We start from the raw sequence: 23678 nt of genomic DNA on the forward strand, positions 1-23678 counted from the left end.
TTGGTTTGTCCTATAATAGTAGTGTTGCCCCAGTCGAACTCATGTTGCTTGTCCTCTGCGTGTGTGGATACTAAGGATAGCTGGTCGTGTCGTTTCGTGGCTAGTTGGTGTTCATGGATGCGGATCGTTAGCTGTCTTCCTGTTTGTCCTTTGTAGTGTTTTGTGCAGTCCCTGCATGGGATTTTGTACACTATATTGGTTTTGCTCATGCTGGGTATCGGGTCCTTTGTCCTGGTGAGTTGTTGTCTGAGTTGGCTGTTGGTTTGTGTGCTGTTATGAGTCCTAGTGGTCGCAGTAGTCTGGCTGTCAGTTCAGAAATGCTCTTGATGTATGGTAGTGTGGCTAGTCCTTTGGGTTGTGGCATGTCCTCGTTCCATTGTCTTTCCCTTAGGCATCTGTTGATGAAATTGTGCGGGTATCCGTTTTTGGAAATACATTGTATAGATGTTCTTCTTCCTCTTTTTGCAGTTCTGGTGTACTGCAGTGTGTTGTGGCCCTTTTGAACAGTGCCAACTTCTTTTGTGTGTGTTGGGGTGGTTGCTTTCGTAGTTCAGGACTTGGTCTGTGTGTGTGGCTTTCTGTATACCTTTGTGGTGAATTCTCCGTTAGGTGTTCTCATTACCATCACATCTAGGAATGGGAGCAAGTTCCTAGAGGCTTGGCACTCATCCACAGATTCAATCAATAAGCACATTGACCTGGACCCTATATACTGACCACTGCAACGGACAGCTGGAACTGACAACCGGAAGCGGCAGATTCAAACCACTACAAATGCCGGAGGAAAGATCACAGAAGCGCTTCACAGGAGGCTCCCAAGCACTGAGGATGTCACCTAGACAGGGGACGAAACATCTGCACCAGAAATTCCCAGCTCGGCAAACAGAACCGCAACAATGACTAAGAATGCTGAGATCATGAAAGGGCCAGCATAACCAAGTCCACAGTTTACCCAGCCATTCCTGCGTATGTGGGACAGCTGCTGGCGGTAATTTTTGTCTTTGTTGACACTCTGAGCACTACCCCACCTTCATGGCTATGTCTGATTCCAATCATGGCCACCAGACAGAACTTCCTCGCCAATTTTGGAAACCCTTGGATGACGCTGGTGATGTTTCAACATGTAATCGTATAGTTAGAATGAGAGACCATTGATGAATTCAACCTGAAGCTAATGATGGAAGGTCCTTGTCCTCTTTGAGTAGCCCTAGTATGGGTTTGTGGTCTGTCACTATTACAAATTTACATCCTTCAAGGTAATATTGGACTTTCTCACACCAAAGATGGCCACCAAACCTTCCTTCTCTATCTAGACATATTTGCACTCTGCATCCGCCAAGTCTTGGAAGCATACACTAATGGGTGTTACTCTCCATTGGACCATCTGTGAGCCAAAGCTACGATTGTGGGGAGGCATCACATGTCAGCAACAGATCTCACTTGGGATCATACTGTGCCAATACCTTAGACGATGATAGCTGCTACTTCACTTACGTAAAGGCTATGAGCCCATTTCCAAGGATGACACTTTTTCAATAGCAAGTGACTAGGATGGAGGCCAGGTTACGTATGAACACTCCATAATAACCCAAGGACAGACCTAAGCTTCAGTACTGATGTGGAGCATGGGTCTTTGATTGCCCTCATTTTATCTTCCAATGTTCGTAACCTGGTCATGTCAACTCTGGTACCACAACTTGGTCACTTGCACTGCCTGGAATACACACATTTTCCCTTCTAAGGTGACTGCCGACTTGAGAAAATCTAAGGTCTATGCCCAAGTTCCCAAAGTTCTCTTATTGGTCTTCCCTGTTATTAGCACGTCATCCAGATAAACAGTGGCCATGCGCAGACCTTGTAAAAGGTTCTCCGTTATTGGCTGAAAAATGGCACAGGCTGATGATACCTCAAATGGCAATCTTGTATATTGGTAGAAACCCTTATGGATATTGTCTGCAGTACACTTCAGAAAGTCCTCCTCAAACTGCAATTGCAGGTATGCATGACTCATGTCCAGCTTTGTGAACAACAGCACCCCCGCTCCCTCAGCTAGCTTTGCATATAGGTCCTCTATGCAAGGGATTGTGCATTTATCTGGATGTGAGAACAACGAACAAACAAAACAAAATTATAGCACAGGAACAAGCCCTTTGGCCATCCAAGCCTATGCTGATCCAGATCCTCTAACTAAACATGTCACCTATTTTCCAAGGATCTGTATTCCTCGCTCCCTACCCATTCATGTATCTATCGAGATAGTGTCATTTAAGATCTATCGTTCCGTCCCTACCACCTCTGCTGGCAATGTGTTCCAGGTACCGACTACCCTCTGTGTAAAGAACCTTCCACGCATATCTCTTTTAAACTTTTCCCCTCTCACCTTGAACTCCTGACCCATAGTAATGAGTCCCCTATTCTGGGAAAAAAGCTTCTTGCTATCCACCCTGCCTATATCTCTCATGATTTTGTAGACCTTAATTAGGTCCCTGTCAACCTCTGCCTTTCTAGTGAAAATAATCCTAATCTACTCAACACATTCTCCTCGTGTCTGCATGGGTTTCCTCTGGGTGCTCCGGCTTCTTCCCACAGTCCAAAGATGTGCAGGTCAGGTGAATTGGCCAAGTTAAATTGTCCATAGTGTTAGTGCATTAATCAGAGGGAAGTGGGTTACTCTTCGGAGGGTCAGTTTGGATTGTTGGGCTGAAGGGCCTGTTTCCGCACTGTAGGGAATCTAATCTAATCACTTCATTGCTAATGCCCTCCCTACCAGGCAATATCCTGGTGAACCTCCTCTGCACCCTCTCCAAAGCAACCACATCCTTTTGGTAATGTGATGACCAGAACTGTACGCTGTATTCCAAATGTGGCCAAACCAAAGTCCTGTACAACTATAACATGACGTACCAATTCTTATACTCAGTACCCTGTCCAATGAAGGAAAGCCATGCCTTCTTGACCACTCTATCAACTTATGTTGCCACCTTCAGTGTATAATGGACCTGAACACCCAGATTTCTCTATACATCAATTTTATCCAGAGCTTTTCCATTTAACGTATAGTTCACTCTTGAATTGGATCTTCCAAAATGCATCACCTCACGTTTGTCCAGATTGAATGCCATCTGCCATTTCTCCACCCAACTCTCCAATCTCTCTATATTCTGCTGCATTCTCTCACAGTCCCTTTCTGTTTCTGCTACTCCACCAATCTTAGTGTGATCTGCAAATGTGCTAATTAGACCTCCTATACCTTCCTCCAGATCATTTGTGTATATCACAAACAGTGGTCCCAGCACAGATCCTTGTGGAACACCTCTGGTCACAGTTCTCCATTTTGAGAAACTCCCTTCCACTACAACTCTGTCTCCAGTTGCCCAACCAGTTCTCTATCCATCTAGTAAGTACAACTGGACCCCATGCGACTTCACTTTCTCCATCAGCCTACCATGGGGAACCTTATCAAACGCCATACTGAAATCCATGTATATGACATCCTTCCCTCAATTAACTTCGTCATTCCCTCAAAGAATTCTATTAAGTTGGTAAGACATGACCTTCCCTGCACAAAACCATGCTGCCTAACCCTGATAAGCCCATTTTAGTCCAAATGTCAATAGATCCTATCCCTCAGTATCTTTCCCAGCAGCTTCCCTACCAATGACGTCAGGCTCACCGGTCTATAGTTAAATGGATTATCCTTACTACCCTTCTTAAACAAGGGGACAACATCAACAATTCTCCAGTCCTCTTGGACCTCACCTGTGTTCAAGGATGCTGCAAAGAAACCTGTTAAGGCCCAAGCTATTTTCTCTCTTGCTTCCCTCAGTAACTTGGGATAGATCCAATCCGGACCTTGGGACATATCCATTTTGACGCCTTTAGAATATCCAACACTTCCTCTGTCCTTATGCTGACTTGACCTAGAGTAATCAAACACTTATCCCTAACCTCAGCATCCGCTGTGTCCTCTCCTTGGTGAATACCAATTCAAAGTACTCATTAAAAATCTCACCCATTTTCTGACTCCACACGTAATTTTCCTCCTTTGTGCTTGAGTGTGCCAACCCTTTCTCTAGTTACCCTCTTGTTCTTTATATACAAATAAAAGGCTTTGGGATTTTCCTTAACCCTGTTTGCTAAAGATATTTCATGGCCTCTTTTAGCCCTCTTAATTCCTCCTTTACGATTGGTCCTACCTTCCCAATATTCTTCCAAAGCTTCATCTGTTTTCAGTCACCTAGACCTTACGTGTGCTTCCTTTTTCCTCTTCGCTAGTCTCACAATTTCACCTGTCATCCATGGTTCCATAATCTTGCCATTTCTATCTCTCATTTTCAGAGGAACAGCTTTCCCAGCTTTTGCCGAATTTTGCTAGAGTTGGCCTTACCCCAATTTAGCATTCTTCCTTTAGAACCACTCTCGTCTTTGTCCATGAGTATTCTAAAACTTATGGAATTGTGATAACTATTCCCAAAGTAATCCCCTACTGAAAGTTCAACTACCTGACTGGGCCCATTCCCCAATACCAGGTATTGGCCCCTTCCCATGTTGGACTATTTACATACTGCTCTATAAATACCTTCCTGGATGCTTCTTACAAATTCTGCTCCATGTAAACCTCTAACACTAAGTGAATCCCAGTAAATGTTGGGAAAGTTAAAATCTCCCATTACCACCACCACCCTGTTAATCTTACATGTTTCCATAATCTGTCTACATATTTGTACCTCTGTCTCATGCTCACTGTTGGATCACCTGTAGTACAGCCCCAACATTGTTACTGCACCTTTCCTATTTCTGAGCTCTGCCCATATTGCCTCACCTCTTAAGTCCTCCACAGTGCCTTCCTTTAGCACAGCTATGATATTCTCTGACCAGTAATGCAACTCTTCCACCCCTTTTACCTCCCTCTATCCTGCCTGAAGCATCTGTATTATGAATATTTAGTTGCCAATCTTGCCCTTCCCTTAACCAAGTCTCAGTGATAGCAATAACATCATTCTCCCAGGTACTAATCCAAGCCCCAAGTTCATTTGCCTTACTTACTACACTTCTCGCATTAAAACAAATATGCCTCAGAAGCAGTCTATTGTTTGTTTAAAATCGACACAAAGGCAAACCAACAGGTTGGATTTTCACAATACACCCAGTGCTACCCATTCCATAACCTATACTAGTTTGTTGATTCCTTCCCTTTTGAGCCTTCTGATTTCTGTCTCTACTTTTGCCCAGAAGGCAAATGGCACTGGATGGGCTTGCAGAATCGTGGAATTGCTTCCTGGTCAACATGCAAAGTAGCCTTGATCCTTTGATAGTCCCTGGACTTTGAAAAACGTCCAAGTATTTCATTGAGAATTCATTCAGGCAGCCATTTTCTAATCAAAAATGTTGTGCCAATCAAGATGAATCTTTCTCAGCAAATTTTGTCCCATCAGGCTTAGGCCTTAAGCCTTTTACTACAATCAGTGGTAACTGAACCAGCTGCTTCTCATGAGACCAGAACCAGTACCCTTAATCTGTAAAGATTCCCCATTATGGGTTCTCAATATAGCAAATGTCATGGAGTCCAACGTGAATTTTGTTAAGGACTGGTTTCCCAATCACTGATAAAACTGTACTGGTGTCGAACTCCATTAGAACCGGGTGACATTTTAACCTGACGTTTATTTTGATTGATTATGATTTGGATGTTGCTAAGCAATTTTACTATTCCAAACAAGATGTAGGAGAGCTTTTCAGGGTGTACACTAATCTGGATACTATGAGATCTCTTGATGAATTGAGGTCTAGTAGGAGTCTTTTGCTGTCTAAAGTCTGCATTTAGGCAACAACTACAATGGCTTGCCAACCCAGATCCTGAAGGAAATGTTAACCATTTGGCCAAGGCTTGGCTTTGTTTTAGGGTTTTGCTGTGGACTGACCTGGAGTCTGTTCAGATTATGACCTAAGTGAGGCTATGCAATTGGCTTTACTCAAGTGGTGACCCCCATGTCAGCCTAGCAAGGGTGTCCAATTCCATCAGCATAATCAGTAACTGAAATGCTCCACTTGCTGCATTTTCTAAGGACAAAGCCAGTTGTAGTGCCTGTTTGAAGACCACTTGGGCTTCAGCTTTTGCATGGTTATATCATTAATCCCAGATTCCAAATGATCGCTTAGAATCTCGTTAAGGGTTAAACCAAAGTTACATGCTGTTGCTAGTCATCCCAACCTTGTCAAAACTCCCGACATAAATTCCCCATGCTCTTGAACTTCTGAATAAAACCAATAGTATCTCAGAATTAGAGGAGCTTTGGGGCCGTAATATACATTAACCCTATTTATTGACTCTTGAAAGGTTTTAGTATCTGCTGCCTTAGGAAAAGCAAGCTCCTAAAAACCAAAAAAAGCTGCAGGTCCACAAGATTTTCATTTGCCCCAATACTTTTTGCCCAGAAAAAATAATGAATTTTTTCCACATACTGGACCCAATCTTCAATGGCAGAATCAAAAGAGTCAAGCTTCCCAAATAACAGCATGATGCCAGAAATGCTTATCTCAAAAGAGAACTGTTGCGAGCGAAATATTTCAGTAATGTATTTTTTCTCTCGTTGCCACTGAAATAACTCGAAAGAGGTTGGTATTCAGTTACCAAGTCACAATTTATTTACATGTGCATAGTACTTGACACTGTTCCAGCTTCCTCAGAGCCAGCTCTCACAGTGAGCAGAACCTCTGACGTTCTTGTCTATTCTTTTTGAGATTCACCAGGGTATGACCTGGGATTCAACAGTATAGCACTGAAGAGAAACCGGATTGGCCGCAGTTGTTTTCCTTAGAGCAGAGAAGGATGAATGGACCTGATATAAGTCTATGAAATTAAGAGGAGCATAGTTACAGAATATAAAAAGAAACATTTCCCCTTTGGACCTATAGGGGTCAATAACCACAGGTTATACATTCAAGGTTAGGAGCATGAGCTCGTGAGAGAGTTTAAGGGAGAATTTATTTATGTCCCAGAGGCTGGTGAGTGAAACAACTGCATTGTGTCTGGTATCCCATCACCAACTCACCCTTTATTTACATGTGGAGAGGCCTTGACACTGATCCAGTTCCCTCAGAGCCAGCTCTCAGAGTGAACAGAAATATTATTGTTTTTTTTTCTTTTTTTACACCTGAGTGGCCAGTGACAAGCAGTGCCCTTCACAAAGGGCAATGCTGTGTGATCAAACAGTGAAGGGGAGGAATCTCTATTTATTTATTTTTTTTTTTTTTCCTTTTTTTAACCCCCACACGACCGCCTAACTGCAGTAGTGCTTATTTTTTCCCCAGCACCCATGGTGTGTGTGTGCAGGTGTGAGACACAGTGAGAGACACAAAGTGCATGAATCTTTATTCAATTTCCATCACCAAGAAGATAGGAAAACATCCGGGTGGCCAGTGACAAGCACTGCCCTTCACATCAAAGGGCAATGCTGTGTGATCAAACAGTGAAGGGGAGGGCAGGAACTAAATCAAAATAGAGTTGTGGGGGAAATAATGCACTCCACTCCCTGCAGCACCCACCTCTTCCTGAACAACTCCAGGGTGTTGGTGGACACCGCATGCTCCTTCTCCAAGGACACCCGGGCTATAACGTAACTGCGGAAGAGGGGCGGGCAGTCGGCCCTAACGACCCCCTCCACGGCCCGCTGCCTGGACCCGTTTATGGCCAGTTTGGCCAGGCCCAGGAGCAGACCCACGAGGAGGTCTTCAGACCTGCCCTCTCTCCTCCGTACCGGGTGCCCGAAGATCAGGAGCGTGGGACTGAAGTGCAACTGAAAGCAGAGGAGGAGGTTTTTGAGAAAATCAAAAAGGGAGTGCAAACGCCCACACCCAATATACATGTGGTCCACGAACTCCACAGCGCCACAGAACAAGCAGTTAGGTTGGGAGTCCGTGAACCACTGCAATCTGCGGTTGCAGGGGACTGCTGCCTGCAGCACCCTCGACCCCAGATCCCCGAGAGGAAGGGGGAGGACTCACGCGTAGAGAGCCCTCCATTGGGGATCCCCACCGCCCGGTGGCAAAACGTTATCGATTATCTTTTTTTTTCTTTCCAACTCTCAAAAAGGAAAACACCCGAGTGGCCAGTGACAATCTCCTGTTTATATTTTTTTAAGGGCAATGCTGTGTGAGTCTCCTTTATTTTTAACCCCCACACTACCGCCTAACCGCGGTAGTGCTTATTTTTTTCCCCAGCACCCATGGTGTGTGTGTGCAGGTGTGAGACACAGCGAAAGACACAAAGTGCACAAATCTTTGTTCAATTTCCACCACCAGGAAGATAGGAAAACACCCGGGTGGCCAGTGACAAGCACTGCCCTTCACATCAAAGGGCAGTGCTGTGTGATCAAAACAGTGAAGGGGAGGGTAGGGACTAAATCAAAATAGAATTGGAGGGAGAAATGATGCACTCCACTTCCTGCGGCGCCCACCTCTAATGTCCCATTTATGGAGCAGACCCACGAGGAGGTCTTCAGACTTGCCCTCCCTCCTCCGTACCGGGTGCCCGAAGATCAGGAGCGTGGGACTGAAGTGCATCCAAAAGCAGAGGAGGAGGTTTTGAGAAAATCAAAAAGGGAGTGCAAACGCTTCAGAGCGTGGGACTGAAGTGCAACCGAAAGCAGAGGAGGACGTTTTTCAGAAAATCAAAAAGGGAGTGCAAACGCCCATACCCAATATATACATGGTCCACGAGCTCCACAGCGCCACAGAACAAGCGGTTGGGCTGGGAGTCCGTGAACCACCGCAATCTGCAGTTGCAGGGGACTGTTCGTGCAGCACCCTCCACCCCAGATCCCTGAGAGAAAGGAGGAGGACGCCCGCGTAGGGAGCCCTCCACTGGGGATCCCCACCACCCGGTAGTAAAACGTTATTGCTTATTTTTTCTTTTTTTTTCTTTTTTTTACATAGGCAAACACCCAAGTGGCCAGTGACAAGCACTGCCCTTCACATCAATAGAAACTCCTGTTCTTTTTTTTTAACCGCCACACTACCACCTAACCGCGGTAGTGCTTATTTTTTTCCCCAGCACCCATGGTGTGTGTGTGCAGGTGTGATACACAGTGAAAGACACAAGGTGCACAAATCGTTATTCAGTTTCCACCACCAGGAAGACAGGAAAACACCCGAGTGGCCAGTGACAAGCATTGCCCTTCAAATCAAAGGGCAATGCTGTATGATCAAAACAGGGGAGGGTAGGGACTAAATGAAAATAGAGTTGGAGGGGGACGTTATTGTTTATTTTTTCCTTCACTAAAGGCAATGCTGTGTGATCAGTTTTTAGATTTTTTTTTCCCTATGTATTTTTTTTTTCTTTTTTTTCCTGTTTCTCTTTTTTTAATTAAACCCCCACACTACCACCTAACTGCGGTAGTGCTTATTTTTCCCCCAGCGCCATGGTGTGATTGTGTGTGTGTACGTGTGAGACACAGTGAGAGACACGAGGTGCACGAATCTTTATTCAATTTCCTTCACCAGGAAGATAGGAAAACACCCGAGTGGCCAGTGACAAGCACTGCCCTTCACATCAAAGGGCAGTGCTGTGTGATCAAAACAGTGAAGGGGAGGGTAGGGACTAAATCAAAATAGAGTTGGAGGGGGACGTTATTGTTTATTTTTTTTACTTTTTTCTTTTTTTTTAATCTCCTGGTTATATTAACCCCACACTACCGCCTAACTGCAGTAGTGCTTATTTTTCCCCAGCATCCATGGTATGTGTGTGTGTAGGTGTGAGACACAGTGAGAGACACAAAGTGCACGAATCTTTATTCAATTTCCACCACTAGGAAGATAGGAAAACACCCGAGTGGCCAGTGACAAGCACTGCCCTTCACATCAAAGGGCAGTGCTGTGTGATCAAAACAGTGAAGGGGAGGGTAGGGACTAAATCAAAATAGAGTTGGAGGGGGACGTTATTGTTTATTTTTTTTACTTTTTTCTTTTTTTTAATCTCCTGGTTATATTAACCCCACACTACCGCCTAACTGCGGTAGTGCTTATTTTTCTCCAGTATCCATGGTATGTGTGTGTGTAGGTGTGAGACACAGTGAGAGACACAAAGTGCACGAATCTTTATTCAATTTCCACCACTAGGAAGATAGGAAAGCACCCGAGTGGCCAGTGACAAGCACTGCCCTTCACATCAAAGGGCAGTGCTGTGTGTTCAAAACAGTGAAGGGGAAGGTAGGGAATAAATCAAAATAGAGTTGGAGGGGGACGTTATTGTTTATTTTTTTTTCTTTTTTATTATTTAACCCCCACACTACCGCCTAACCGCGGTAGTGCTTATTTTTTCCCCAACACCCATGGTGTGTGTGTGTGTGTGTGTAGGTGTGAGACACAGTGAGAGACACAAGGTGCACGAATCTTTATTCAATTTCCACCACCAGGAAGATAGGAAAGCACCCAAGTGCCCAGTGACAAGCACTGCCCTTCACATCAAAAGGCAGTGCTGTGTGATCAAAACAGTAAAGGGGAGGGTAGGGACTAAATCAAAATAGAGTTGGAGGGGGACGTTATTGTTTTTATTTTGTAACTGAAGTAATTTATTAAGCACATTCCACGTTAAAAGCTTGAACTGATAAACAATTTTCTGTACATTTATAACAGTCTTTATGAACTGTCAAGACGCACATACTTATTTCCACTGGAAAGTTTGCAGGGTTCAGAGGTTGCAAACATAATTCCATGATATAATCATCGCATCCCAGCGCTTCCAGAGCATCAGTCGTACGGTCTCATGATAGGGTCCACAGCTGTGAGCAGTAACCATACTCACAGAGTACAGCCAATGTCAAAACAGCTCCTTAATCCTCAGATCCTCGCATTCCTGCTACATGGTTCTGCAGCTGACAACTGAAAAAATTCCTTTGCAGTGACATACTCGGCACATTATTGTTTATTTATTTTTTCTTTATAGATTCATGTTTACCTTTAAATTCCATATTGTTATCGAATTCAACTTCCACGGTAGGATTTGAACCTGTGTATCCAGAGCATTAGCTAGGTCTCTGGATTAGCAATCCAGTGATAATACCACTAGGCCATTGCCCCCCACCCCCGTTATTGCTTATATCTTTCGGCCAGGGCTACTGATTGGACCAGGTTAACAGCCACTATTAGAGAACTCATATGCTATCAGGTCCACCTGGCTGACCTCGTTACAATCACTACAGCAAGGATATGGTGGGATTTGAAAATAAGGGTGAGAGTTTTAAGATAGAAGCATTGCTTCACTGGGTAGCCAATGTAATTCAGCGAGGACAGGGATCTTGGATGAATGGGATGGTGTAAATCAAGACACATGCTGCAGAGTTTTGGTGATCTAAATTTTACAGCAACTATCATGTGTTAGGTTAATCAGGAGTAGATTGAAATAGTCATGTCAAGTGATTCCAACGATATGGATGTTGTTTTCAGCAGTAGAAGTATTGAGTCAGAATCGTCAGGCAAGATTATGCAAGCAGGAGGTCTTTGTGATCATGCAGTTATGTAGCTGAAAGTTCATCCAGGGGTCAGATATACTTCCAAGGTTGTGAGCCACCTGGTTCAAGTTTAAACAGTTGCAGGGAGAAGGATGAACTTGTTATGTAGAGAAGGGAGTTTACAGTAGGAATGAAAACAATAACTTCAGTGTTTTCAATATTTTATTGAAGACATAAACTTGTCTTGGAAGCAATTCAAGCAAGGTTCACAAAAGCTGATACCTGTAATGAAGGACTGTCTTATGTTGAAACATTTCATAGGCTAGTCTTACACTTAGAGATTAGAAGAATAACTGGTGAATGTAACGAAATGTATAAAAGTTCAAAACGGTCAATGGGGTAGATGTTAAGATCATATTTTTCCATGTGAGCCAAGCTCGAATTAAAGACATTTTAAAAATAAGGAAAGTCCTGTTTAAGATAAGACATGAAATTTCTTCTCTGAGGGTCATAGATCTTTGGACTTCTCCTTTGAAGCGCAATGGAAGTTGGATCATTGAGTCCATTCAAGGCTAAGTTGGTTATACTTTCAATCCACGAGTTATGGCTGGGGTTGAGATGGTGGTTAATCTGGGTAATTTATCTATTATTATGCTATGGAAAAAGATGTTGAAAAATTATGTTAAGTAAGCAAAAAATCTGACTTCAACAAAAAGTATAGTCCCAGTAATCAAGTCGTAAAAATTCTCTTTTGCAGTCCAAAAATTTACTAAATGAAGTTAAGAAGAAGGAAAAATTAATGAAGACAATGGAGAATAAGGTAAAAACAAAAAAAAACCTTTGTAAAACTTAAATACACATAAACAAATCATATTAATTATATTTTCAAGCATATATCCAACAAACTGAAGTACTGACTAATGTATGGCAGCAGTACACAAAAAGAGTATGTGTGTCGCTTGGAGGCAAAGATGGATGGGAATTGCTGTTAATTAGAAGCAAGGAACGCTAAAAAATTATTGTAGACCTTTGTGAATTTAACAGAAAAGCTTGATTCCTATTTTTTAACTGCATTCAGGCTCTAATAGTGATTTTCATTTTCTTCCATTTCTGCTTATTTTTTAATGGTCTGGACAGAGAATCTCAATCCACCACGTCTTGGAATTAGTCTGCACAATAGTTGAATTAATTTTATCCTGTGCTTAAATTTAAGATCATTGTTATTTTAAGTTCTTTCTAAGGTCTAACCCTTCTTTTTCAGGAGATAGTGATTTAACACTGTCACCTTATGTAAAAGCAATTCATTTTTCAGTTGAGCAAAGTATGAGATCCCTGATTGGGATTGTTAACCTCAGCCATTCAGGGAGCTGTGGCTGACAGATTTAAACAGGAGTCTCAGAGTCTCATCACTCTAGGGACTGACATTGAGTTAGCTGGTCAGAATCCATGTACTGTGCTCATGTAAACAAAGGGTGATTTGCTGATGGGATACTGGCTTCTGTGCAATTATTTCAGTGGTGACGAGAGAGAACAGTATGCAGCTGAGGAAAATGCAAACAAATGGGGCATGTGAGCTACAGGGCACCCCAATGGAAGTGGACGTCCTCATCTCTATGAGCTTGGAAAACACCACTTGAGTGTAGGCAATTGCAGAGCTTCACATAAGATATATTCTGAGCAGAGGGAGCTAGGTCAACCCACAGCACAATCCCTAAACAAGGCCATTTGCTCACCCAAATGGCGAAAATGTTCTTCAGGATCCGGGTCAGCAAGCCATTGTGGTTGCTGCCAGTATGTGGACTTGAAACAGCAAAGGAGTCCTATGAGGTCTGACTTGAGTAAGAGAACTCACAGGCCGGTATGCAGGAGAGTGCACAACCTGGAAAGTCCATCTGAATGGGGTTTGGAAGAGTTAAATTGCTTCACAACATCCAAATCAGAACCAATCAAAATTAACATCTGGTTAAATGGTCATCCAGTTCTCATGAAGGTCAATATTGATGCAACTGTATCAGTGTTTGCAGAACCTGTCTTTAACAAGATTCACTCTGTACTCCAACCATTAGGTGTGCGCAAGGCCTCAGCCAGTCTGACAACATGTACTAGGAAACCTTCACAGTTTAAGGGTACAATTTTTGTTTTGGTCTCCTGTGAGAAACAGTTGGTACGATTACTACTGATTGTTATAAAAGGCTTGTGCCCAAGCTTGATTGGGTGGAATTGGTTGAGAAAATTCGCCTTGACTGGCTCAACATTTTTTGATTAGAAAATGGCTGCTGAGTGAAGTCCAAAATAAGATTAGATTCCCTACAGTATGGAAGCAGGCACTTTGGCCCGACAAGTCCACACCGATCCTTCAAAGACCCATTTCCCTCTGACTAATGCACCTAACACTATGGGCAATTTAACAAGGCCAGTTCACCTGACCTGCACATCTTTGGACTGTGGGAGAAAACCCACACAGAGAGAATGTGCAAACTCCATGCAGACAGTTGCCTGAGGCTGGAATTGAACCTGGGACCCTAGAGCTGTGAGGCAGTAGTGCTAACCACTGAGCCACCATTTGATTATCCAGCTGTTTTCAGGAAGGTTTAGAGACTATCAAAGGAGGCTAGGCTACCTTGCACTTTGACAAGAAAGCAATTCCATGATTCTGCAAGGCCCCTCCAGTGCCATTTGCCTTAGCTGCTAAAGTCAAGGCAAAAATCAGGAGGCTGGAAAGCGAAGGAATCATCAAACCAGTACAGTTTGAGGAATGGGCAGCACTGATCATGCCACTTCTGAAGTCTGACAGCTCAGTTTGCCTTTGTGCAGATTTTAAGTGAATGGTAAACTGCTTCTGACAGCTGAGTAAATACTCAGGCCCTCACATAGATGACTTGTATGCGAAACTGGCCATGGAGCTGTCCTTCACAAAGCTGGACATGAGCCATGCATACCTGTAATTGTGACTAAATGACGAGTCCCAGGCATATGCTACAATTAATATCCATAAAGATGTATACCAGTATATAAGATTGTGATTTGGGGTATCATCAGCCTGTGCCGTTTTCCAGTGGACATTGGACATTTTCCAAGGTCTGCTCCAGATTGCTATTTATCTGCATGATATGCTAATAACTGCTAAGACCAACAAAGAGCACTTGATTCCTCAGGAACCTGTGCCCAACAACCTTAGCCACCTCCAGAATTTATGTTATATGTCCTTCAGGGCGGAAAATGGTGGGCTCTCTGCAGACTGCTGCTACACATCATCCACCTCTTTTTCTTCAGCCACTGCCCGAACATGTCCAGCATTGATTATTTGCTACTGGGTAGTGGGGTTCCCGACTGGAGAGCTCTCTATGCAGGTGTCCTTCCTCTCCCTTAACAACCTAGTGTGGAGGCTGTTGCACTCAGCAGTTCCCTTCAACCGCAGATTCATGGACTCCTAGCCCAATTGCTTATTTTGCGGTGCTGTGGAGTTCGTAGGCCATGTGTTTATTGGGTATGGCCACTCCCTTTTTAGTACCTGAAAAACCTTTTGTTATGTTTTTGGTTGCACTTCAGCTTCACATTCCTGACCTTTGGCCATCTGGTACAAAGGGGTGTGGCATATTGGAGGATCTCCTCATGGGTCTACTCCTGGCACTGGCCAGGCTGACTATAAACAGGTCTAGGCAGCGGGCCTGGAGGGAGTTGTCTCTGCTGATTGCCTGCCCATGTTCCATGGTTATGTTCAAGTCTGGGTGTTATTGGAGAGGGAGCATGTTGTATCCACCAATTCTCTTAATGCCTTTAGGGAGAGATTGGCACCACGTGCTTTATTTGGTCCCTTCAATTTTTGATACAAACACTGCCCTTTTCTGGCTTTGGTTGGTAATGTTTCACTAGCAATTTGGGTGTTTTCCTGGTGGTGGAAAGTACAGAATAAATTTCTTGCGCAACGGTGTCTTTTTACTGAGTCACAGCACATTCGCGCACAGCCATGAGTAGTGTGGGAAGAATATAAGGACGATTGCTGGGGCCCCTTAGGGTGTAAAAAAGATGAAATGAAAAACAAAGAGTACTTGGAGAATTTGGACATAGCGCTTAAACATCTCAGAAGGGAAAAATGTGTTTTCCAGGTACCCCAAATGACCTACTTGGGCTATGTAGTCAACAAGACTAGGTTACAATTGTAGGAAACTAAAGTGAGGGCAGTCAAATGTGTCCTGGCTCCCATATCTGTACCGATGCTCAGGTCTTTACTTGAGTTGGTGAATTATTACAGGAAATTCACACATAACATGGCCTCCATCTCAGCACCCTTACACCCACTATTGAAAAATAATCAGGCTTAGAACTAGTCATGTAGCCAAGAAGTAGCTTTTGGGGAAGTGAGAAAACAGCTATTGTCATTTAAGGCGTTGGCCCAGTACAATCCTAAGTGAAATGTGGTGCTGACATATAATGCCTCCTCACACAATATCCGGGTAGTGTTGGCTCACCGATGGCCCAATGGATAGGGGTTTATTTGCATAAAATAGGGAGGGGGGAAGGGTAAGGAGTAAACATTGGGTGGGAATAGAACCCAAAGAGAGAGAAAAGCAGTTGGACAGACAAAGGAGTGGATAACAATCTGGTCAGGAAGTGAATAGTTATTGATGGGGACTATTAATGGCTAATAATGGGAGTTGTGATAACAATAGTTTATGGAGGGGTTGGAATAAGGACATGGGAGAGCTTAGGCCCTTACATTATTGATCTCACAAGTTTTCAGTGTGGCGCTACTCCTTCGTCAGGTGAAATTGATATGGAGACTTCACATGATGAAGGAGCAGCACTCGGAATGCTTGTGATTTCAAAAAAAATCACTACAACCCGTGACTTCTGACTTTGTCCACTCCAGTCCAACACTGGTGCCTCCACGTCATTATTGAACTCAATATTAAGTACAGGAAGCTTACAGGATCCCGAATGGAAAATGAGGTGCTGTTCTTCCTGCTTCCTGCAGCAAACTTGAGACAGAGGTGTTGGTCAGGCAAGTGTTCTGTGAAGTGTCACCTGGTCTATGCTTCATTTCCCCAATGTAGAGGAGCCCATAATGTGAGCAGTGAATGCAGTAGACTGGATTGTGTGATATGCAGGTAAAGCGCTGTTTCGTCTGGAAAGTATGTTTGGGCCCTTGGATATGGAGGAGGGAGGAAGTAAACAGACAGGTGTTACACCTTCTGCAGTTGCAGCGCAAGGTGCAGTAAGACTGTGAGGTTGTGTTTAGAGTGCAGGGTGTCTGAGAGGGAATGTTCCCTGCGGAAGGCTGACAAGGGAGGGGATGGCAAATGTGTCCAGTGGTGGCACCTTGCTGGATGTGGCAGAAATGGCAGCTAATGATCCCTTAGATATGATAGTTGTTGGGATCGTAGGTAAGGAGAAGGGGGACTCTATCATTGACGCAGAAGGGAAGAGAGGCGGTGAGGACTGAAGTGTGCGAGATAGGTCAAACCTAGCTGAGGACCCTGTCAACAACAGTACTGGGAAATCTGTTGAGGAAGAAGGTGGAAATTTCAGAGGCTCTCTTGTCGAAGTTGGCCTCACTGGATAGAGAGGGAGGAACTGGGAGAATGGAGTGGAGTCTTTACTGGAAACAGGGTGCAAGGATGTATAATCCAGATAGCTGTGGGAGTCGATGGTTTTATAGCGGATATTAGTGGCCAGTCTATCCCCAGAAATGACAACAGAGATGTCAAGGAACGGAAGAGAGGAATCAGAGATTGACCAGGTGAAAGTGAGAGTAGGGTGGAAATTGGAAGTGAAATCGATAAACTTTCCCAATTCCGGATGCAATAGAGAGGCAGCACCAATGATATAGTCGCTATATCGAAGAAAGAGTTGTGGGTGGGGGTCGGAATAGACTGGAACAGGAATGTTCCACATACCCCACAAAGGGGCAGGCATAACTGGAGCCCATGCACTTACACATAGCCACCACTCTGACCTGAAGAAAATGAGAGGAGTTAAAATGAGAGGGTTAGATCTGAGAGCACAGAGTGCATCAGTTCTCAGGAGGATAGGTTGGAATGGGTAGGGGTAGCAGAAAGATTGAGCTGACCAGTATCATGCCAACAGTTCTGAATGAACAGAACGAGTACAGATAAAATGCCAGAGGAAGGAGTCCTGGTGGAGGGAGAGTGTTGCAGCAGGTTGAAGGGATTTGTGAGACAGGGAGAGGACTCCTATCCAAAGAAGCAAAGGCAACGGAAGAAAAGTTCACTCATGGATGCCAGAAATTCATTAAGGTGGGTACGCAGTGAGATAAAGCTGTAACCTTTGCTGAATACAGAACGTTCAGCATCAGAGAGCAGAAGGTCAGGTGGGATTGTGAATATGCTACAGGAGGTAGGGTTGGAAGCGGGTATGGAGTCAGAAGGAAGCGATGTAGCAGGGAGGAAGATTCTGGAGCCCTATAGGTATACAGATTGTTATCCAGTCCTGTACAACTGCTCTTCTGTCTCTTTGGGATAACACTGGAGCCTGAACTGTGAAATTAGACAAATGGATCACTATGGAGATAGGCTGGAATACATGAAGGTACATCAACATGTAGGAGTCCCTGAAAGATATAAAATAAAATCTTAGATGATAGGGCAATAGTTTCTACCGATTAGCGGAGGCTCTCCAGTGGCAGTATTGGATCTGTGGTGCAACAAAATTATCCTTGATTGGACCGTTAATTATCCAAATTGGCTGCAACATCTTTGTTTACCAGGCATCTATTCCAGACCACCTCCCCCGCCTCCAATCTGCTACGGAGAAACTTCCCCAACGCCATGACTGAGTTAGGAATCATCCTGACACAATGCCCCAGCATTTTCCAAACCATTTCCTCCAAGGCTATTATGCTGGTGCCAGTAAAATCTTGACAAGTTATTAGAAGAGGACAGGGAACAGTTAGGCAGAAAAAAGTTGAAGAAAAAGATCAATTTATAAGGAAAACACAGCTGAAACAGGTAAGGGGTACCATCTACTCTACCTTTTTCCTTTGTTGCCATGAAAAATTAATGAAAATATGAACAAATCAAACAAACATTCACCTGGCCCTTATTGTGCTTTTGCCAATGTACTTCTTAAGACCATGTCTTACGTTTTCACTGGCCACATCAAATTTGTTATTTTTCACTTGTTTCACATACAAAGGTTTAATTAATGCCCATTGTAATTCTAGCTGAACTGCATGAAAAAGCAACTTGAAAATAAGAACAAATCCAATGAAGAACTAAATCAAGAGGTACAAAACATTGCTGAATTTATATTTGATAGAAATGATGAATAACAAAGTGTTAACCTTAGTACTAGAAGTGCTCTAAAAATGGAGACTGATTTTACCATTTTTTAAAATAGAAATTTAGAATGTACATGTTCATGGAGTATTTTTCAGTCCTAAATTATTATTCAAACGATTTGATTTTGTGACGATTTTCGCTCCTGAGGCAGGTTGATTCTGCAATCTGACTGAGGTGAAAGTGTACAAAGTAGTCATGTTTTCATTTCTGCTGGGTGGGATTTGGTGACCCCAAAAACAATGTGGAGGCACCATCAGAGAATTCTAAAGACTGTCTGAAAGCCAGCCTTGGCGATCCAGGACTAGTTTTTACCTGTCACCACACCTTTCCCAAATGCTGCTCATGCCCCATACATGGACCTATTCCTGCCATGCCTCTTGACTCACCTCTGGTCCTTTATGGCCTCTGTGGCAACCTGTGTCCCTCTATCCATGATTCCAGCTCTTTATAACGCAAATTCTAAACTATGCAATGTACCCACTATTCTTTGCATTTAGGGATTGCCCCAAAAATAACCAAACAATTGTTGTCACCAATTTTGTTAGGTTAAAAGATGGACAGCATTCCGTTTACAAAGAAATCTAGATCAGTTGCCGACATAATTCGTCACATATTGATTATCCAGCAAGTGTTGTCCAATTGCAGAATCACATGATGTTGCACACTGTGTTGCAAGTGTTGCAAGTGAGGGCTTATTGGGTATAAGCGGTACGTTGCTTGTTGTGAATACCCAAAAGGATGTGCTGTTGACATGATCCACCAGTCTTTGAGATATATAGCCAACAAAATAAACATCTCATTGACACTGAAATTCATATAGTATGTTACTCTTGTGTGATAGGCAACTTTTTTTTTGGCTTGAATACAGCATCCTATTACTGGTAAACATCACTTGTGTAACCACTGCATAGTAACACTGTGAGACAGCTAGCTACATTTGTTGCTCAAACTTTGAAAATACCTTGCCTTTCCAGGGTGAATCTGAGATAGTCTGGGCACTTTTCAGGTATTTGTTTATTGCGGTTAATGAGTTTGCACAAAATATGGTGAGAAATAATCTGATAATTAGCCAATATCCCGCAGGATCGATTTAAGTATCAAACTCAGCTGAAAACATGGGTTATTTGATTTAAATCATAGACATTTATTCATTTTATTAATTTTGCTCTTTTTAATAGTCTTTGAAGGTTTTAATTCTACTCTGCTGTGAACATAGAGATAAGGAGGCTGATTTTATTAGGCTACCATAGGAGTCTCAATGTATATACTGATCAGTGAAGATAGATTTGCAGTAGAAATAGCAACAAAACCCAGCTGAAATGGGCACCTGATGAAGGAGCAGTGCTCCAAAAGCTTGTACTTTCAAATAAAACTGTTGGAATATAACCTGGTGTTATGTCATTTTTAACTTTGTCCACCCCAGTCCAACACTAGTGCCCCACATCATCTCTACAATCATGAGTGACAGAGCACGTACTTTGTTGGAGATGTATGGAGTAACACCAATAAAGTGAATGTGAGGAAGGAGAAAAAAAATGATGGCTGTTACCTGGGTGGACCTGAGAAAGTCATTACTTTTCATGTATTGCTAAATGGTTTTTAGCTCATAAAGTTACATTTTTTTCTTATTCCAATAACACATACCAAACTAAATCGTACCAACTGAAATATTTTTTATTGTTGTGTATTACAAGCTTTCAGATCTAATTCCCAATTGAAATTTCCAGCATTCAATTTAATATTTGGAAATTCAGACATTTTAAATGAACATATGAAGTGTGTTTCCTGCAGCAGCTTCACCTCACTGGAATTATGAGAATCAAAGCTAAGTTTGTGTTCAAATATAAGAGATGTTGTATTATGTTCTTCAATTATAAATGTATTTTACTTTATCATTTCCCTTGATAGAATAAGAGCTTGAAAAAGAAACTTATAGAAGAAACTAAGCACTGCAATGTTTACAAAACTGAGGTATGTAAAAACAAAGTCCATGACAGATATCTGTAGCAGCTTAGTTGGCTTCATTTGCTTTAAAATACAGAATGTGAAAGGGATACAAAAATTGCCTAAATGTGTGACACAGGAGGCAATTGGATCTTGACGTTTGACTTCTTACAGGTTTGAAGTCAGCCCTGACTAATGGGACACAAGTTACCTCTTTGGCTTCTGTTTTAATTTAAACTTAGGCATACTCCAGTTGCAATGGTCGATTGTCCTTCAGGACAAGATTTCACCTAAGTTGATATGGTCACTAAAATAACTAGTATGGTAACAAATTTTTTAAAAAAGCATATTCAGTATTATGTGCACTTCTGAAGTTAGGTATATTTTAGGGGCACACCAGCAGATGATTTATTTGTTATCAAACCAGATCTGAGGGCACAAACGACAATATTTGTAATTCACTATTGCAGCTGAAACTACACTGCTTGTTGAAATAAAAAGGAGAATTTGGCTTTGTTCATGTAAAAAATAGTGGTAGATGCTCAGGTATTTGTTTATATCCTGCACAAAAATTCTATCCATTGACATTGCTTCTTTTTGTGGAATGAAAACTTAGGTGGGGTATGCTATGGACAGTCAATCCTGTAGTCCCTTTGTCAAGGATAATCAGCAGTTTTGTTAAGACAATGTCATGTATTACTAACTTAATTTAACTTTTTGAGGAAATAACAAGTAAAATTGATGGAAGTAGTGCAGTAAATGTTGTAATATATATTTTAACAAAGCATTTGACAAGGTTCCACATAGCGGACTAGACAGAAATATTAAAGGCCATGTTACAGAGGGTGTGATAAGTTGAAGTGACAGGAAATAAACATTAATGGCTGACTGATATTTTTGTGAATAGGGAGCAGTTTCCAGTGGTGTTTGACTTGTCTCATTGTTGAGTCCCCTACTGTTTGTGGTAGATGTTAATGATTTAAACTTAAACATGAATGGTGTGATTTGGAAGTTTGTAGAAGGCACAAAAATTATCCATGTAGTTGATAGTGTAGAGGATGGCTTTCATCTGCAGGATAACAGCAATTGTTTGATTAGGTGAGTGGATAAGTGACATATAGAATTCAGTTCAAAGAAGTGCAAGCTTGTGCATTTGGCTTGGGCAAACAAAATAAGAGAATACACAATAGACAAGAGCTTAATGAGAACGGTCGAGGAAGTGGCCTCCTTGGAGGGCATGTGCACGTGTTCTTGAAAGTTGCAAGACAGCTGCATTATCTAGTACAGTGGTCTTACATGAAGCTTTCCTTTATTGGGTGAAATATTGAATACAAAAGTAGAGCTGCACTTCTGGAACTATATGAAACACTGGTTAGATCACAGCTTAGGTTCTGTATGCGGTTCTGGTCACCACATTACATAACGACACAATTGCTTGTCTGTAATGATATTCAAGTCCCATCACTATCTGGGTTATCACGAAAGATAATGATTTAATCAAAGTTCCTAATTTACCTGTCTGATGTAGTCAAATTAAAAGCAATCACTGACCACATTCTGTACATAACTGTTTACTACAAATAAAAAGTTCTAACCAAAAGTTTAAAAAAAACTATAAACTTGGGGCAGCATAGTGGCTCGGTGCCTCAAATTGTCTGGGACCTAGGTTCAGTTCTACATTCTGGCAACTACTTGCGGTAAGTTTGCATATTCTCCCCGTATCCTGAGTTTCCTCCGGGTGCTTTAGTTTCCTCCCGCAATCCAAAGATGTGCAGGTGAGGTGGATAGGCCATGGGTAAATTGCCCCAAAATGTCCAGGGATTAGCTATGGTAAATGCAAGGATAGGGTAAGGGGGAGTGGCCCCAGGTGGGATGCTCTTCGAGGGTTGGCATGGACACGATGGGCCGAATGGTCTGCTTTCACACTGTTCTATCAATATATAAGTCTACTAGTTGGATGCAATCGAAATCTGCATCTCCATTCTGTCAACTAGATTTGTTCAATACATTTGCATAAGTTATATGACACTTTGATCTTTTACTTATAAAATCTGTTCAATGTATTCTCTCTCACTCGCTACCTGAGAAAGGAGCAAGGCTCCGAAAGCTCGTAGCTTCAAATATACCTGTTGGACTTTACCCTGGCATCGTGTGAGTTTTGCCTGACCCCGACCCCCCCCCCCCCCCCCCAACCCAGTTCAACACCGACACTCTACATCACATTTTTAATGGTTCTGCTACCTCCTCGCTAAATTTCTAATTCCACTCCATGCTCCCCAACCAACCCGATACACTACAGGATATGAATGAATTTGTTTTCAGCTTCTTCCAAGATGATGTTAGTAAACTCACTCAATCTGTAGCTTATTTTTATATTAAACAGATGACTGAATCATGGTCAAGACTCCCCTGTCTTCAGATAGTTGGAGACCTGATGTAATCTAACAGATTCATGTCAGGACTTCTCAGAACCCATGATGCACTGACTATCTGGTGACTGCCTGAAAATTGATATCTCTGATAGAAATCTGGAACATCTGTAAAAGCTTCCATCTCTAAGTTAAATTTTTTACCCGAATAGTTAGCCAAGAAAAGTTATAGAAATTAAAATCTCCTCCAATTTCTGGCTTCCTATTGGATTGACTCAACACAACACAATCACTCAGTCACTCACAGAGATCCAAGCCAACTCTAGGACATCCACTCCCAAACATTGGACTGGATACCCTCTCCTCATACCCCTGATACCTGACCCATTCCACCTCTCAACCAGTTACCTGGCATCTGAAACCCCTACTCACCTGGTATCCATCTCTTTACTCACCTACCACATTACCCTTTTACCCAACTGGTATCTTACCCTTCACCAACCTACTACATTTATCCCCCACCATTTGGCTCACACCCCCTCATCCACATGGCATCTACACCTCTCCACTCACTTGTCACCTGTACCACTCCCTCACCTGACTCCTTACCCCGCTCA

At 42.7% G+C, this 23678-nt stretch overlaps 1 protein-coding gene across 1 annotated transcript in view; it reads left to right on the forward strand.

Annotated features, from left to right (window-relative positions):
- Positions 1-23678, forward strand: part of sycp1 (synaptonemal complex protein 1) — a 374769-nt gene that overhangs the window by 240526 nt on the left and 110565 nt on the right. The window contains exons 20-22 of the mRNA XM_043716250.1: positions 12205-12267; positions 18631-18693; positions 20657-20719. Of these exons, the coding sequence (XP_043572185.1) occupies positions 12205-12267; positions 18631-18693; positions 20657-20719 (189 nt within the window). The remainder of the gene's footprint in view (positions 1-12204; positions 12268-18630; positions 18694-20656; positions 20720-23678) is intronic.

This window comes from Chiloscyllium plagiosum, chromosome 26, assembly GCF_004010195.1.
Source record: "Chiloscyllium plagiosum isolate BGI_BamShark_2017 chromosome 26, ASM401019v2, whole genome shotgun sequence".
Taxonomy (NCBI): domain Eukaryota; kingdom Metazoa; phylum Chordata; class Chondrichthyes; order Orectolobiformes; family Hemiscylliidae; genus Chiloscyllium; species Chiloscyllium plagiosum.